Source organism: Beta vulgaris, chromosome 3, assembly GCF_026745355.1.
Source record: "Beta vulgaris subsp. vulgaris cultivar EL10 chromosome 3, EL10.2, whole genome shotgun sequence".
In the NCBI taxonomy this organism is placed as follows: Eukaryota; Viridiplantae; Streptophyta; class Magnoliopsida; order Caryophyllales; family Amaranthaceae; genus Beta; species Beta vulgaris.
The window spans coordinates 533,176-551,031 of record NC_079204.1 but is presented as its reverse complement, the minus strand read 5'-3'; the positions used below and the strand labels follow the sequence as shown (position 1 = coordinate 551,031).

The window sequence follows — 17,856 nt, the reverse complement described above, 5'->3', positions numbered from 1 at the left end:
ACGTGGTGGTTGGGGAGCTTACTACTCCACTTTTTCTCTTAATCATCCAACTCACTCAATTTCGCGCTGTAATTTGATGTATTTTTCTATTAATGAATTCCACTCTTTGTGTACTTTTGATACATCTCCCTTATTTTTTGTTGGTCAAATTAACATAATAGTTTTGACCAAATACAACTTTTTGAAACATTCCGATCGATGAAAAAAAAATAGGACCAATAAATCGAAATAGATGGAGTAATATTCAAATGATGTGTTGATAAATTCAACGAACTATTACTTATGGATTTGTATTTCAGACTTCCTTCGTTCTTTTTCACAACTAACATTTGCGTTTTCACATTTGTCGAGATGCAGTGTTGAATATTAATAACTTTAGTTGTGTATTTGTAAAAATTATGCAAATGAAAGATTAAAAAACTATACATTGAGACAAATTTAATACGATCTCATACCACTATATTTCTCCTTATGTAAAGATCATCATATGTAGACATAATTTAAACTAAGTAGAAAAGTCAAAATATTGTAATTAAAAAATAATCGGAGAAAGGAAATATCTCATAGTTCATAATGTAGAATAAGAAATGTTAGCTATATGGTGAAATGTTTAGCATTTACCTTGTTTGCCAACACCATCCTAATGTACATCCAAGATTATGTGGGTTGGGCTATGAAATACGGGCTTCCGACTATTGGGCTTGCAATTTCAATCTTTGTAGCTGGAACTCCTTTTTATAGGCACAGATTTCCTACTAGGAGTCGCTTCATAAGCATACCAAGTTCAAAATGGCATTGAATTGTTCCTAGCTACTGTCTATTTTTATTTGTTATACTTCTTTCGTTCCGAATTAAATATAACATATAGATAATATTTGTTAGATATAAAAAATTTATTTATTTCATTCATATTTGTGAGATATAAAACACCTTTTCCTTTTAAAAAGAAGGGAAACGCATTTTCTTGATTTTCTCCCTCTCTTTAGCAATCTTTTACTCTTCTCTTATCCATCCTCTCCCTTCCACTTTCATTTTTCTTTTTTCTATAGCTTATTTTTACGTTGAATCAAACGAAGAAAAAATTGCTTTGATTTGCGATTGAATATTCTATTGTAAAATGTTTCACATGAAAATTTATTTTACATTGAAAATGTTTTACATCCAACCAAACGAAACCTTAATATGGTAAATTTCATCTTTTATTTTCTTGTTCATAGCTAAATCTTATGTTTATTAAAGATGAAATTTCCAATAGCTTGCATGGAAGTGCTTAGAGATGAATTGCATCAATGATTGTGAAGTTCATGACATTAATAGAGTGATAATAATTTTCTTAAATTTTGTATAATATCATAATATTGGTTCTCATGGATCTTGTATTTTAGGCCATGCTATATTATGCTTCGAGAAAAAAACATTGGACAAGGTAATTACTTTCTCATACTTTTGGTTGGTCTGATTTTTTGGTCATTGCCAACTTTTGCCAAACAAGGATCAAGGAGATAATCGTAATTTACAATTGGCATTAGTGCATTAATTCATTAAAGACTTATAGTACAACGCTACAATCACATATTCACATGCCAAAGCATTGATTTTTTTTTTTTATATTTGGAAAGATGACTCAATACCAACCCAAACCCATCACTACTAGCATGTACGGCATACCAGTTTAGAGGTTCGGTACAGGACTAAATAGCTCAAAAATAAATGCCCCAACATATTGTTGGGATGAGGATTCAAACCCTGATTCTCAATACCTAAAATTCGAGATGGTACTAAAGTGAGATATTACCTCTCCTTGCATGCTAAAGCATTGATGATTTCGTTCTCATTGTGGTGGTACTGGTATACAGAATATATTTAGTTGCTTTTTACCTAACAGAGAAATTCTCACATGCAATGCATTTGAATCCAAACCGATGAACGCATTGGACATTATTTAGCGGAAATTGCTACATTTGCTCACTAAATAAATTCTCTATTGAAAATAAAAAATTAAAATATAATTAATTATACTAAGTTGGATTCCACTAATTATTAATTTTTATCTCTAATGGGTAGATTACCTAATAAGTAGACAATTATTTTTCCTTATTAAGCACATGATCAACTTATTCAACCAAAGAAAAGGAGAACCAACAAATTAAAATAGGAATTATTGGAAACACGGAATGAGTCCGGATCGTTAATTATTCTATATCCTAAAATTTTTGTGAATATAATACGTTTTAATATGGTACTTATATATATAGTCATTAATATTTGTTTGAACTTACTTGAAGTTAATTATAAATATACAAACATTAATACTTATTATATTCACACAAAGTTTACGATATAGAATAATTGAATGAATCTATATAGTTAACATAAATTTTTGGTGTAATTGTTACACTATAATTTATGGTGTGAGAATCCACAAACCATCATTTTTTTTCTAAAAGAATTCAAATGAAATAAAATAAATAACAGAATGATATGAGATTCATGGCATTATATGTATAGTCCATGTCATTATTGTTGACACATACACAATAAGTTATAGTGTAATATTATTACACCCAAGATGCAAACGTTTGAATTTACTAGTCAATCCTTTATTTTATCGACTTGTCAAGATTTAGGAAAATTACCACTTTGTTTATATCCCATAGTTTCATACTTCCATATGAGTTCTTGAGGGCATTAAAATCAAATTAGTGAAACTTTCATTTATCAAAATTACATTAGTAATAGACTGATAGACACCAAAGTAGAAAATTTCCTAAAATCTTGGACATAATCAAGATAGAGCAATAACCCAAATGAAATTTCACCAACACTCAGGGGACCAAAGTGAAAAGTTTCCTAATTTTTTTTAAGTTTTAGTAAAATTACTATAGTGAAAGCGATGAGCACCAAGCGTCAAGATTTTAAGCCTGAATTTAAGTAACTCGCGAACCAATTTTTTATTGATTCATATGAACCATGGAGGCAGTACAAAGTACAAAAAAAAGGAGGGGATTTAACTCGTGAACCAATTTAACGCATAATTATTCTTTTCCTAATTAATAATGTTATAAAAATGTGCAAGTGTATTGTTTTCTTGGCTTATAAATAGGTGGGTCAGTGGTACTAAGTTTATAGTCGGATAATAGTCAAGATAACTAGCTACCAATAATCTCCTGCAACCAAGGAGGCAGGATCTCGCTATCTTATAAATTTAAGGAATCCGAAAGTAGTTACATGCATCTCCAAAAACCATCCCCTCAAAAGCCACTATACTAAGTTACTAAATAGCTACTTTAAGTTTCGCCAATTAAGCTAGTTGACATCTAATTTTGTCGTCAATGACGACATCTATGGGTGTGGAAGAAGGAGTAGTTGATGATTACACAAAGGATGGAACTGTTGATCTCAAAGGCAACCCAGTTCGTAGATCTAAACGTGGTGGTTGGAGAGCTTGCTTCTTTGTTGTTGGTATGTATTATGTGTATGCCTCTACTAATTTACAAGCATAGAATATGATTGCTTTGGTTTCTTCTTTTCTTTCATTGAAATGTGGATTATTATTATCTTATCTCTTTTGATTTGTTTCCATGTTTGTAGTGTTTATCTTCTCTTGGTTTTGTCTCTTTCTTCTTCATCTTCTTGGGTTCATGAAAATAATTTAGACTATTCTATTTTTGGGTATTGACTACAAAATGTGAGGCCAGAATTATTGTACCAATTATTTTGCTGTCTAGGAGTAATATATATATTTTTTTACCCTCTTTCGAGGACCCGTGATAAGATGAATTAGGCCCTGTTTGGCACTAGCGTTTGAGGTAGCGGTTAGCGGTTGGACAAGATTGAAACGCTACTTAAGAAAATTATGAGTGTTTGGTAAGGTAGTGGTTGTAGTAGCGGGTAGCAGTTGGAGTAGATTATGAGTAGCGGTTGTGGAACGTTACTACAAGTAACGTTTGAGATTTAGATGTAGCGGTCTAGCAAATAAACCCTATATATTAGCATAAGGAAGAATAATTAACTAATTTTTTTTATCTTTTACAATTCCAACCGCTACTTTTGCCAAATACTTATAATTAAACAACTAATTCAATCGCTGATCGCTGACAGCTACTAGTAGACAGCTAGCAGCTACCCCCAACAGCTACCGCTACTACTACAACCGCTAACAGCTACTAGAACCGCTAGTTTTGCCAAACATGCCCTTATTTATGGGCTGCCTTTGCACAGGGCCATTCATCGAGATGCCTAGCAAGCCCCAACCCCCCTTCCCACGATATTGAAAAATTTGCTTTCACCAAAATTCGAACCTTAATCTCCCATGTAGACGATAAAAAAGCCATAGCATTGGACCCCAAGATCCTTGGTTGTCTAGGAGTAATTGCTAAAATTATTGGACACATTTGCAATGATTTAAAAGTTGGATTTTCACTATAGTCACATAAGGTATTGAATAATGAATATTGATATCCAGTGTGGTATCTCAACACTGGATTGCAATTAGGGGATGTTTTTCAAAGCTGAATCTTGAATGCATCCTCTTCAATGTGTATAATCCATGCACGGTGGAAGCCAGAGCTACTGTATGGGAAGAAATTGTAGCGTTCCATAACGCAAATCCTCTTCCATGTCTCCTTATTGGCGATTTTAATGAAACTCTTGAAGCAACAGATCGGGGTAGTCTGTTATTCTCGCACACTGGAACTGATAATTTCAAGAACTTTCTGCAGGAGTTGCACCTTATGGAGATAACACCATCAAACAAAGGCTTCACATGGTTCAGGGGAAAATCAAAGAGTATTCTTGACAGGTTGTTGGTGAGCCCGGAATGGATCAATATCTTTCCATCTCTGAAAGTATCTTTGTTGCAAAGAGGATTATCGGATCACTGCCCCTTGATGGCTCATACTCATGATCGAAATTGGGGGCCGAAACCCTTTCGGTTTCAAAACTGTTGGTTGACGGATCACAATTGTCTGAAGATTGTCAAAAAATCCTGGCTTCAATCAGCAAACCTGCCTATGGTGGATAAGCTCCGGACGGTCAAGCAAAACCTAAAAGCATGGAATCTCACTGACTTCGGGAATATAGACTCAAACATCAAAAAATTTGAAAATGAAATTCAGAGTCTTGATGCAGTATGCAATGAAAGAGAGTTGGATGAGCAGGAACTTGAATGTAGGAAATTTGCGCAAGCCGAGCTGTGGAAATGGATGGAAAGGAAGGAGCTTTACTGGGCTCAGAATTCCAGAATATCGTGGTTGAGACATGGGGATCGCAATACCAAATTTTTCCATGCGGTTGCATCAAATAAAAGAAGACGAAACTCTATTGCAAGTATCAATGTTAATGGCTCGAACATCAACAATCCCAAGTGCATAAGAGAGGAGGCAGTCTCTTTCTTCATGAAAATCTTCAAGGAAGATCCCATTATCAGGCCCACTTTCGAAGGCTTACAATTTAACCATCTCACACAAAATCAAGCTGACTCTCTTATTATGCCTTTTTCTGACAATGAAATTGATTATGCAGTTAACTCATGTGCGTCGGACAAGGCTCCGGGGCCCGACGGTTTCAACTTCAGATTTATAAAAAGCGCTTGGGATATAATCAAGCTTGATGTATACTCAATGGTTCGAGAATTTTGGGCCACATCTCATCTCCCAAAAGGATCCAACACCACTTTCATCACACTCATCCCGAAGATTGACGATCCGAAAAGCTTCAAAGATTATCGCCCAATTAGCATGGTTGGGTGCATCTACAAAATAATTGCAAAACTCTTAGCCAAACGGCTTCAAAGTGTGATGAGTTCACTCATTGGGCCTCTCCAATTCTCCTATGTTGAAGGGCGTCAAATCTTAGATGGAGCCTTAGTGGCTAGTGAAATAATAGACTTGTGCAAAAGGAAAAAATTGGAAGCCATTCTTCTCAAACTTGATTTTCACAAAGCATATGATAGTGTTTCATGGAGCTTTTCCAATGGATTCTCACCCAAATGAATTTTCCGTCTCAATGGTGCAAGTGGATAATGACATGTGTGTCAACGGCCTCGGCATCTATTTTGATTAATGGCTCCCCTAGCCGCCCTTTCATTCTTCATCGTGGTTTGAGACAAGGTGACCCCCTATCACCTTTTCTATTTGTCCTCATTGTAGAAGCTCTCAATCAAGTAATAAAGAAGGCAACAACCTTGAATCTATGGAGTGGAATTGAAACCTCCAAGGGAGGTCAAATGATATCACATCTACAATATGCCGATGATACCCTCATATTTTGTGAAGCTAGTATGGAATCTCTCAAAAACATCAAAAGTGCTCTTATTCTATTCCACCTAGCATCGGGGCTTCAAGTCAACTTCCACAAGAGCTCACTAATGGGAATGAACATACCCGACTCATGGCTCCAAAGTGCGGCTCGCTTGCTATTATGTAAAGTCGGATCCATCCCATTCACATACCTCGGTCTTCCAATTGGAAGCAATCCCTCACGCATCCAAATGTGGAATCCGGTTATTGAAAAGTTGCACAAGAAGCTAGCGACATGGAAGAGTAAAATGTTGTCAATCGGGGGGCGGATAACCCTCATCAAATCCTCCTTATCAAGTCTCCCACTCTACTACATGTCTCTTTTTCCTATTCCCAAAGGTGTCATTGAAATAATAAACAAAATCACTCGGCAATTTCTTTGGAGTGGTAGTTCGGAAAAGAAAGCCCTTCCCCCCGTCTCATGGGATATTGTCCAACTACCAAAAAGCCTAGGAGGGCTAAGTATTGGCAATATAGCTCACAAAAATCTAGCCATGCTCTTCAAGTGGATATGGAGATTCTTCCATGATTCATCCTCTCTATGGTGCAAGGTCATACGAGAGAAATATCACTACTCTTCACCCCTCTCTATATCGGGCCTATCAATACCCAAATCAGGAGGTCCATGGGAAAAAATATGTGCTGCCCTTTTCAAGCATCAGGGTGCAAAATCGCTGTTGAAAAATGGTATACGAAAAAGCATTGGTAATGGTGATAATACGCTATTTTGGTGCGATCCTTGGATTGGCCCGATTCCATTAAAAAGCTTATTCCCAAGGTTGTTCTCAATAGCAATCCAGCCAAATGCTTCTGTAGCATCACTCGGATTTTGGGAAGGATATAATTGGGTGTGGAGTTTTTCATGGCGAAGGGAGTTTCGTCCGCGTGACTATCTGGAAAAATCAAACCTTGATGCATTGCTAAAACATGTATGTCCTGCCAATGTCGGCAGCGATGAACTCATCTGGACTTTCGATAAATCAGGTGTATTCTCCACTAAGTCCTTCTGTCTTGAACTTGATAAGCTACTGCCCCCTCCTCAACATGACGCCATTAAGGGCATATGGCGAGGTCTTGTTCCGCATAGAATTGAGGTTTTTGTATGGTCAGCGATGATTGGAAAAATTAACACTCGTCAAAAGCTCGCATCCATCGGCATAATTCCGATTGAAAACAGCTCATGTCCCATGTGTGAAGCCTTCCCGGAAACAAGCGATCACCTCTTGCTGCATTGTATTTTCGCCCAAAAGATATGGGCTTGGTGGCTAGATACATGGCTCACTAAATGGGTCTTCCCAATGAACCTAAGAATGGCTTTTGATCAATGGCGATGCTCAAGAAAAAGCTCCTTCTTCAAAAAAGTATGGGCATCTAGTTTCTTCATCATTGTATGGTCGGTGTGGAAAGAGCGAAACAATAGAATTTTTGGCAGGGAATTTTCTTCCATCAAAGAGATACAAGAAATGGTTCTGCTTAGACTCGGATGGTGGATTAGTGGTTGGTCAAGCAAATTTCCATACTCTCCTGTAGATGTTCAGAGAAACCCCTTATGCCTAATATGGGATGAAAATGGCAACTCAGTGGTTAAACCCCCTAAAGCAGCAACATATGATGTTTGGCAGCCTCCACCTCTTTCAATGATTAAGTGGAATGTCGACGCTTCTGTCAACCCACTTGCATCATGTTCAGCCATTGGAGGCGTATTACGGAACCATCAAGAAAACTTCATGTGTATCTTCTCCTCTCCTATCCCTCACATGGAGATAAATTGTGCGGAAATTTTAGCAATCCATAGAGCAATATCAATCTCCCTGGCAAATGAAGTTTCGAAGAATGCAAAAATCGTCATTGAATCCGACTCGGCAAATGCGGTGCTATGGTGCAACAATGATGGTGGGGGACCTTGGAACATGAGCTATCATCTCAATTTTATCCGAAATGCGAGGAAAAAATTCCTAGATATTTCTATCATTCACAAGGGAAGGGGCTCGAACATGGTGGCTGACTCTCTCGCCAAGCAAGGACTTCGTCGTCAGTCCGAATTCATTGCATGGTTATAAAGCCTTGATAAGCTCTACTGTTCTGTACATGTGAGGGGTTAGTATGTACTTCCATCTCCTGATGTAATAGCCTCGCCCATGCAGTAGATAAGTATGGCAGGTGATTTTGTTTCATGCGTAATGATGGAAATGTATGTGAGATCATTGATCCTTGTAGCTCCTGTAATTTTTTGACAAAGGGTAGATGACTTCCTCAACCTCGGGTGTGTGTATGCACTATGAAAGTTTTCTTCTTTGGAAGAAATACCTGAATTGAGTTGAGGTTATTGATCTCTTTGTGGATTAATGATATGAGAATATTAATTATCAAAAAAAAAAAAAAAAATACAAAGGGATTCTGATAAGTCTTAGATGAGACGATCGGGCTTATAATATAGATGGTAATCCTTTTTTGCCAAATTTGTAATTTTTCCTTGCGGGATATAATTTCTTTTTAATCTACATATTTTTTTTTTGATTTTTTTAAATTTACACAATGTTTCTTTTCTATTTTCATGTCTTATTTACTTTCTCCCTTTTTTAATTTCCACTCATATCATCTACTTTTTAATATTTTAACCCACAATTCTCAGTTTATCTCTCTCACTTTCACTTTTTCTTTCCATTATTTCGATCCTATCTCTCATATTTTTATACTTCCTCCTTGTCTCTCTCCCAAAATGAAGTGAGTAAATAAAAAAACCCGAAAGGAGTACCATTCTTGAAAAAAATGATCATGTACGTAATATATTAAAAAATATTAAGTCTTCAATAAAATGGATTATGTTTATATTATTTTCATGCTCTAGTGTAAGAAAGCTTCTCATGCGAACTATGTGAGAACATTGAAATTTATTTTAGTGAAAATTGAATCTTTTTAGATATTACATGATAATCCTTTATCGTAATCTTTTTGGAAGACTGGATCCATAAGAAATAATCGGTTACAATTAAACTAAAAAAATTACATATTAATTAAGAAGAATTACAACAAAGTACTAAATAAAAGTAAAATGTTCTCATTATTTCATTAAAGGATATATATATATATATATATATATATATTATATATATATATATATATATATATATATATATATATATATATATATATATATATGTGTGTGTGTGTGTGTGCGCGCGCGCGCGCGCTCCCGCATTGCGCTCGAATATAAATATGAGAAAGTATTCTCCCATACTCGATATTGGACAACTTGTCCCATACTATGACATTTTTGTAATTTTACTAGCAACTTGATACAATATAATATAATATAACATTCACTCGATATGATTAGTTGCAGCCAGGATATGATATAATAGCTGCTAACTGATATGATAAGATGGTGTTAAGATATGATATACTCCTTGCGTCTCAAAATATAGCTCCCATTTCTATTTTGGATGTCTCAAAATATAGTTTCCATTTTCATATTTAGTTCTACATTTTTCAGTAATTTGTCTATAAAAACCGTGTCCCATCATTTGTTTGCTTCTTTAATTTTCCTTTTTCCTTTGTTTATTCAACCAAAATGTTACAATTAATGCTCTTTCAACAATTATTATCCATTCTCTCTCCTAAAATCATCTTTTCCCATACAACATTTATTTAAATAAACAGAAAATCTTTACTATCCCTCTTAGATTCTACTTGCATAATTAAATTAACGTGAAAAAAGAAAAATGAGAACTATATTTTGGGACAGAGGAAGTATTATCTTAACATCATCTTAACTATATTTTGGGACGGAGGGAGTAGCTATTATATCATATCCTGGCTGCAACTAATCATATCGAGTGAATGTTATATTATATTGTATTGTATCAAGTTGCTAGTAAAATTTCAAAAATATCGAGTATGGGAGAATACTTTCTTATATTTACATCAACTAGATTTCAATTAACAATCCTCAAATAAAAATATATGAAGAAAAATTATTTTTTTAGTTTATAAATTTGTAATATTAATTATTATCATAAAAATTATTGCAATGCTATAGTCTTAGCTTGGACAATTTACTTTTTTTTTTTTTTGAGGAGAATATTGGACAATTTACCTAATATCGAATATGGGAAAATCTCTAAATAGTACTCCCTCCGTCCCATATTATAAGTCCTGTTTCCTTATAAGGTGTCCCAAAATATAAGTCCTATTTCTATTTTCAATCAATAATTATGCCCAAAATACCCTCATGAAAATAATTTTATTCTCAAAATGCCCTCATAATTTCAGCTTCCAATGCACTATAATTAATGACAAATTGGAATCTTCTACCCTATTAAACTCCTCTACACATTAAACCATGCAACATTAATGTTCAGTTTTATTTTTTGTTACAAAGATATAATAATGTAAGTGTTTCCCAATAAAAATGAATATTTTTATCCAAAATAAAACAAGATTCCACTTTACCTTAATTCCCGCGTAAAAATAGAATCAGGACTTATATTATGGGACGGAGGGAGTAAATAGGTATGCAAATTGGCGGACGGTAGTTGTACTTGTACCTCATCTCCCTTCCTAATTATGGGAACACATTTATATATGTCATTTTAGTCGCCGGAATATTAAGTGCTGCTCCACTGTTTTTGCTTTTCACTCTTATTCAGAAATCAGAGTATTTCATATTTTATTCACATATTATTTGACACGAACTTAAAGATTGCTGACTTCTACATGCATGTACGTATGTTGTGTCTAGCTTAAACCCTAAACAAAACTCATTTTATTTCAGTCATCCGATCACTTTATTGTTCAAATAAAAGATAATTTCCAAAAGTATAAAATAAAAGATAATTTCCAAAAGTTATTTCTTAATTGCAATGTTTTTCTTAGTTTGAAGTTTCTTTCTATTTCTCTCGTGTCACATTGATCTATTTTTTTTATCTATTTCTATCTCTCTCCTCGTCACATAAATTTCTTTTAAAAAATATAACAATAAAGTTAGAGTATGTTGCGATTATTATAGAACAGGCTATATACCGTTATTCTAGAGTCATATTGACGTCATAAGTTGTCCGAAACTTTAGATCACTGTTGATCAACTTGATATATATAATATTCAACGCATGTCCACCAACTGAATTTTCATCTTACAGTTTACTCCCATGCTTTATCCCCACCATCACCAGCATGCGGCAACGCTAAACACCTCAAAGTTAAGTCAAAAATAGGGTCCACTTTCGCACAAAACCTTGGAATCTAGATACAGCCATTGATTAACTGACATTATAAGTCACATAATTGTCATATAATAGTTGGTTTGAAGATTCTGTTGACGAACAGACTAAAGATAATAATGATTGTGGTAAGAGTTTTTTTTGACCTATTGTAATTTCATATTTTAAAAAGGTGACTAGAATTAAGTCTATGCTTTTGCAATCCTGAAAATGACATAAGAAATTAGAAGCTACCGTGTTTGTTTGATGATTAGAAATAAATGGGATTTGGATTGAGTCTAGCTAAAACCATATAAATCCAAATTTAAGTTTTACATGCTTAATACTCAACTTTATAGGTCTTAGTTAGATAAAGGATCCATAATTTTTAGGAAAAATTATTTTTAATAAGTTAATTTTTGCGCGTTCGATTTAAAATAAGTCAATTTTTCGATTAAGTCTGAATAAGTTAACCTTGTATCTACTTTTGCTATGAATGAATTAAATCACAATGTCATCCTATTAAAATGTGACACATATCATAATTTCAACGTCATTAATTCGTTTACAGTAGAAGTAGATACAAGGTTAACTTATTCTAAGATAATCAAAAGATTTACTTATTTTGAGAAGATCAACCAAAAATTGACTTATCAAAAATAATTTTTCCTAATTTTTATTGGGTTTAGAGTGTTGTCTAGAGTTCGAAATGAGTATACTAACTACTTAACTAGTTTTAATTGCATTTTTGCCATCTATATGATATGTTATGTACGTGTCTTAGTGTTAAGTTTTTTTGTAATACATAATTGATTCAATGATTAGTAAGAAAATTGAATATATAAGGCAGTTTTTTGTTCAACTTATTATGACCTATTGGAAAAAAAACACAAGTTCAAATAATTTTAAGAAATTCACATCAACTTAATTAATTCAATATGTTCTATAAATATGTTTCAATAAGTTTAGACATGTTCATATAAATTTAAATAAGTTAAATCAGTTGAACATAATATAACGTACACATTCTGAACTCAAACCAAATCCAAGGTCAACATAGTCGAAAATTGCTCTAACTCTGTTGCGTTAAAATTGGACTCAAAACTATGGAAAATGTAGGGTCCACAAAATTAGGAGTTTAATTAGTCTTGATATATCAACTATCAAAATTTTGAATTTACGATGTTATATAATACTTCCCTTGTTTCATTTTGTTTGTAACCATTTGATTTTTAACGCTTGTAAATGCATAACTTCAACCATAAATATCTTTAACTCTTGATAATTAAAAATTTGAAAATTAGACATTCGAAAAATTTCTATTGAGACAAATAGTCTAACAAGATCTCACATGAATATGTTTTTCATTAACTATAAATCACCAAAATAAACTAAGTATAGTCGTTGTTAATAGTGTAAAAGTCAAATCGTTGCAGGTATAAAAAATGGATTGAAGGAAATACCATATTGGTTTTTTCACCTTAAAAATACTTCAACTTAAATACTCCCTCCGTCCTTTAATAGAGTGCCTATTTCTCCAATGCACGTTTGCCAATGCACGTTTTGTATCGTTAATATCTTTAATTTTATATTAGTAAAAATTATAAAAGTTTGATTTTCTTAATGTACGTAATGAGACGAATCAAACAAGACCCCACATGACTATGTTTTTTCTTATATATTAGAAATATTTTTTGAGGGCTTTCTTTACCTTTGAATAGTGTCCAAAAAAGAAATGGACACTCTATTAAGGGACGGAGGGAGTATTTAGTAGGGATGTATCCGAAATCATTTATTGTGAGATTATTAAATTGATTGATGTAGCTTCGAACATATCCATATCCAACTATATATTGGTATTTTTCACCTTTAAAATATTTATTAGGGGTGTATTGGGAGTCATTTATTACGAAATTAGATTGACTTATGTAGCTTAAGACATATCCATATCCAAAGTCTAAATTAAGGACAAAAGTAATAAAGATGAGTTGTCTATGTCGACAAAAAATTAGTAACAATTATTGACTTTTGACATTGGTTAATGGTGTTTATTGGGCAGCATATGAGGTGTTTGAAAGAATGGCATACTATGGAATATCATCAAATTTGGTGTTGTATATGACAAGAAAACTCCACCAAGGAACTGTGCAATCGTCCAACAATGTCACCAACTGGGTTGGCACTATTTGGATGACTCCTATTTTGGGCGCTTATGTCGCCGATGCCCACCTTGGACGTTACAAGACTTTTCTCATTTCATGTGCCATCTATCTCTCGGTATCAACTCCTTTACCCACTTATTTACTAGTCTTCGTATGCACGCGATGCGTGCGTTAATTTCAAAATTTGTGAATGAATATTGAACATAAAGAACAAAAATAATGAGTTGGTTTAACTGAATTAAAGAGTATCAAAGGTAGTGAATGTTCAGACTTTTCATGTGCACGTTATGTATGCCATATTTTTTTATAAGGTATAAATATTTTGTGCATTTAATTTTTGATTGAAGTATTTGATGCATATACCAATTTAAACTTGTTTTAAATGGCAAGTTGGAATGAGAAATTTTAAATGATTTGCTTTTGTAATTTTTTTCATTCCATTAATTAGATCATTAAGGGTATTTTAGTCACTTCAAAAGAGGACACCACACCTCCTCCCTTGGCTTATATAATAGAGATATGATTACTACTGCCTTCGTCTCATAATATATTTTGAGGACACATAAAAAGAAACGTGATTACTACTACTCCTCATCAAAATAGATTTTTTTTTAAATTCCCCCTCAAAATACGGTTTAATTGGTAAAAGTAATTGTTATTTTTATTATATCACGCATATACTTTCTTATAAGGCATTCGATTCATTGTAAACAAAAAAGTCTCAAATTTAAACCATTAAGGTAGGAAATTGATAGCCTAATTATATATATCTGAGATATTTGTCTAATATTATATCAAACTGGTATCTTATCCGATATTATCATAAAAATATGTTGGTTGACTATGTATTAGTAATACAAAAATATTACAAGATAAACAAATAAAACACAATTTTTTTATATTTATGAGTATTTTTTTTAAGGTAAGATGAAATCCCTTGCAAAGAAGGAGAGAAATTAAGGATCCCTCATTGCAAGGGGTGAGACTCGCCCTCGTGACCTTTGTGATCGAAGGTGATGTCAATACCACTATCAACATAAACTGAAAGTGATATTATTTTTTAAAATTTTCTATCAATATAAACTGAAAGTAATTAACAGTCAAAGTTCAATTTCGAACATCGTATGTGCCTTATATTTTGAAATGAAGGGAATATTATGCAACCCATTCATACGTTGAAATTATGTGCGTGGATACGTCCACTTTGAAGAATTTTCTAAGTTCTAACCCGTGATGCCTGGACGAGAGTGTCCTGTTTAGTTAATTAAACTCGATGTTTTATCGGTTAGCGAACAATGATATGCATGTAATTTTTTGGTATTATTATCAGTTATCACTAATCATGCAAGTGGTGTTTGTCATTTGTCATTGTGTTGACAATAATTGTCTGTGGTTAATTATATACGTAATGAAAGGACAATTTTTAGTTTTATGATATATGTATCGGTGCCTGTTTGGCAAGGAGTTGCTATCTTTGTACTATTAAAACTAGCCTTATATTTATGAGATATACGTGTTAATTTTAAAATTTATTATTTTATTAGATACTTTATTTTTATTAGAGTTATGGTTAAATGTAAAATGTGAAAAGATTAATAGTTAGATGAATTTAGATATATTAATGCCTATAAAAAACTAAAAAAGGTTGTGAATTATTTTTAATATTATTTTTTGTGAATAATTTTGAACAAAGAGAATAGATATAATGAGTTGGTTTGACTGAATTTAAGATTATTAAAGGTAGTGAGTGTTCTAGACATTTGAGGTCGATGTTATACATACCATTTTTTTTATATGCTTTCTTTTGCACGCCTTTTATATATTTGTATAGATAATATACTCAAACTTCGGACTCATTAATCTTGCCATTACTGAAACGTTATATTGACATTTTCTTTAATTCATATCTCGCTATTTATAAATCTATATGATGATAATTTCGGTCTTATTCACATTTAATCAGCCATTCCACTCAAAAAAAAAAAAATCAGCCAGTGAATCCTTTTTTCTTTTTATTTCTATTTGTGCAAGGGAAAAAATTGACTTTTGTCTTGTTTTTCTTCTTAAATTAGGGAATGTCAATTTTAACCTTATCGGTTTCAGTTCCTGGGCTGAAACCACCCCATTGCAATGAAGCCCACATAACCAATTGTAAACGGGCCTCAACACTCCAATTAGCTGTATTCTATGGTGCACTCTACACACTAGCAGTTGGCACTGGTGGGACTAAGCCCAATATTTCAACCATTGGGGCAGACCAATTTGACGAATTTGAGCCCAAGGAAAAGGCCCATAAACTCTCATTCTTCAACTGGTGGATGTTTAGCATTTTCTTTGGGACCTTGTTTGCCAACACAGTCCTAGTCTACATCCAAGACAATGTGGGCTGGGCTCTGGGTTATGGGCTACCCACTATCGGGCTCGCGATATCAATCTCAATCTTTGTATCTGGAACCCCATTTTATAGGCATAGATTGCCTAATGGGAGTCCCTTTACAAAGATGGCAAAGGTTATGGTCGCTGCCTTTAAGAACCGAAAATCGCCGTTGCCTAGTGATCCTAAGCAACTGTATGAGCTTGATTTGGATGATTATACCAAGCATGGCAAGTTCAGGATAGAATTAACTTCTTCCTTGAGGTTAGTTATCAATGAATGACTTTAAATTCCATGTTAGTTTCTATACAATATGCAACTTTTCTAACAATAATAATGCACCCTTATGCAATTTCTTTATAGAATAAGACCTTTTTTACTACAAGGGAATGAAGATAACTTTCATGTAAATTAATCCTTTTTCCCATCTATTTCACCTAGAAGAAATTGCTATACATACATAACACTCAAGCACACAAACAATTGCTCAAACATTCAAGAATGGTGAGCTTACATATGTCAATAAAATTGATTACCATGAACATGTAACAAAAGTTTTCATGTAGAAAAGGACCTTAGTGACAAATATACCAAAATTTTCCATGGAGTTTATAGAAACAAGCTCATAATATTATTCACTATTTCAGGTTCCTAAATAAAGCCGCGTTGATCACTGATTCGAAGGATCCTTGGAAGCTATGCACAGTCACACAAGTGGAGGAGACGAAGCAAATGCTGAAAATGATTCCAATCTTGATTTCTACATTTGTCCCAAGTACCATGTTAGCTCAAGTAGGGACCCTTTTCATCAAGCAAGGAACCACCCTGAATAGCAGTGTAGGCAAGTTTCATATCCCTCCTGCAAGCTTAACTGGATTTACAACACTTTCAATGCTCATCTTTATTATAATTTATGACAAAGTCTTTGTGAAGTTAATGAAAAAGATAACCAAAAATCCTAGAGGAATCACATTGCTTCAAAGAATGGGGCTTGGCCTAATCCTACACACCATCATCATGACAATATCATCTTTAGTAGAGAGGAGAAGGCTTAGTGTTGCAAGAGAACATGGTTTGGTTGAAAGTGGCACACAAGTTCCCATGACAATATTTATTTTGCTCCCTCAATTCGTTCTCATGGGTGTGGCCGATGCAGTCCTTGAGGTTGCTAAGCTCGAGTTCTTCTATGATCAAGCTCCCGAGGGAATGAAGAGTCTTGGGACTTCTTATTCAACTACAACTATTGGTATTGGAAATTATCTAAGTAGTTTTCTCTTAACAACCGTTTCCCATGTTACATCAGAGCATGGACACCAAGGATGGATCTTGAATAACCTTAATGCTTCTCATCTTGATTACTACTATGGATTCTTCGTCATACTTAATGTGGTAAACTTCATCTTTTTCTTGCTCGTAGCTAGATCTTATGTTTACAAGGTTGAAATTTCTGATTCAATGGATGTGCTTAGAGATGAATCGGATCAATAATCATCCTTTAATATATAATAGATGAAGGTATTAATTATCATTTTGTTTTGAAAATTTTGAGTTATTTATGCATATGTATGGAAAAGGTTTTCTGATATAATTGTAACTTGGATGGTGTACTGATTGATATACAGATTTGTACGCAAAAAATGCATATGAAAATGCTAATTTCTTCAGTTCTAACATCCATCTTTGCTGAACCAAAAGAACTTACATATATGCAAAAAACTGAAAAAGAGATATTACTATATATGTACTCTGGAAATTCAATCCTAGGCCACTGTCAATGACTAGTGAGAATAAAGCCTATTTTTCAACAACAAGATTGAACCTCT

The 17,856-nt window shown here is 33.5% G+C and overlaps 1 protein-coding gene across 1 annotated transcript; it reads left to right on the top strand.

The window, feature by feature from the left end:
- Positions 1-3,115: 3,115 nt before the first annotated feature.
- Positions 3,116-17,561, top strand: LOC104887893 (protein NRT1/ PTR FAMILY 5.2). The gene is made up of 4 exons (XM_010672665.3): positions 3,116-3,462; positions 13,557-13,774; positions 15,732-16,297; positions 16,681-17,561. Exons 1-4 carry the CDS (start codon positions 3,333-3,335, stop codon positions 17,519-17,521), a joined length of 1,755 nt encoding a protein of 584 aa, XP_010670967.2. The 5' UTR covers positions 3,116-3,332; the 3' UTR covers positions 17,522-17,561.
- The last annotated feature ends 295 nt before the right edge of the window (positions 17,562-17,856 follow it).

Coding starts and splice junctions, on each gene's coding strand:
- LOC104887893 (XM_010672665.3), top strand. CDS start 3,333: ATGACGACATCTATGGGTGTGGAAGAAGGAGTAGTTGATGATTACACA. Junction 3,463..13,556: donor AGCTTGCTTCTTTGTTGTTG/GTATGTATTATG, acceptor TTTATTGGGCAG/CATATGAGGTGTTTGAAAGA. Junction 16,298..16,680: donor GAATTAACTTCTTCCTTGAG/GTTAGTTATCAA, acceptor TCACTATTTCAG/GTTCCTAAATAAAGCCGCGT.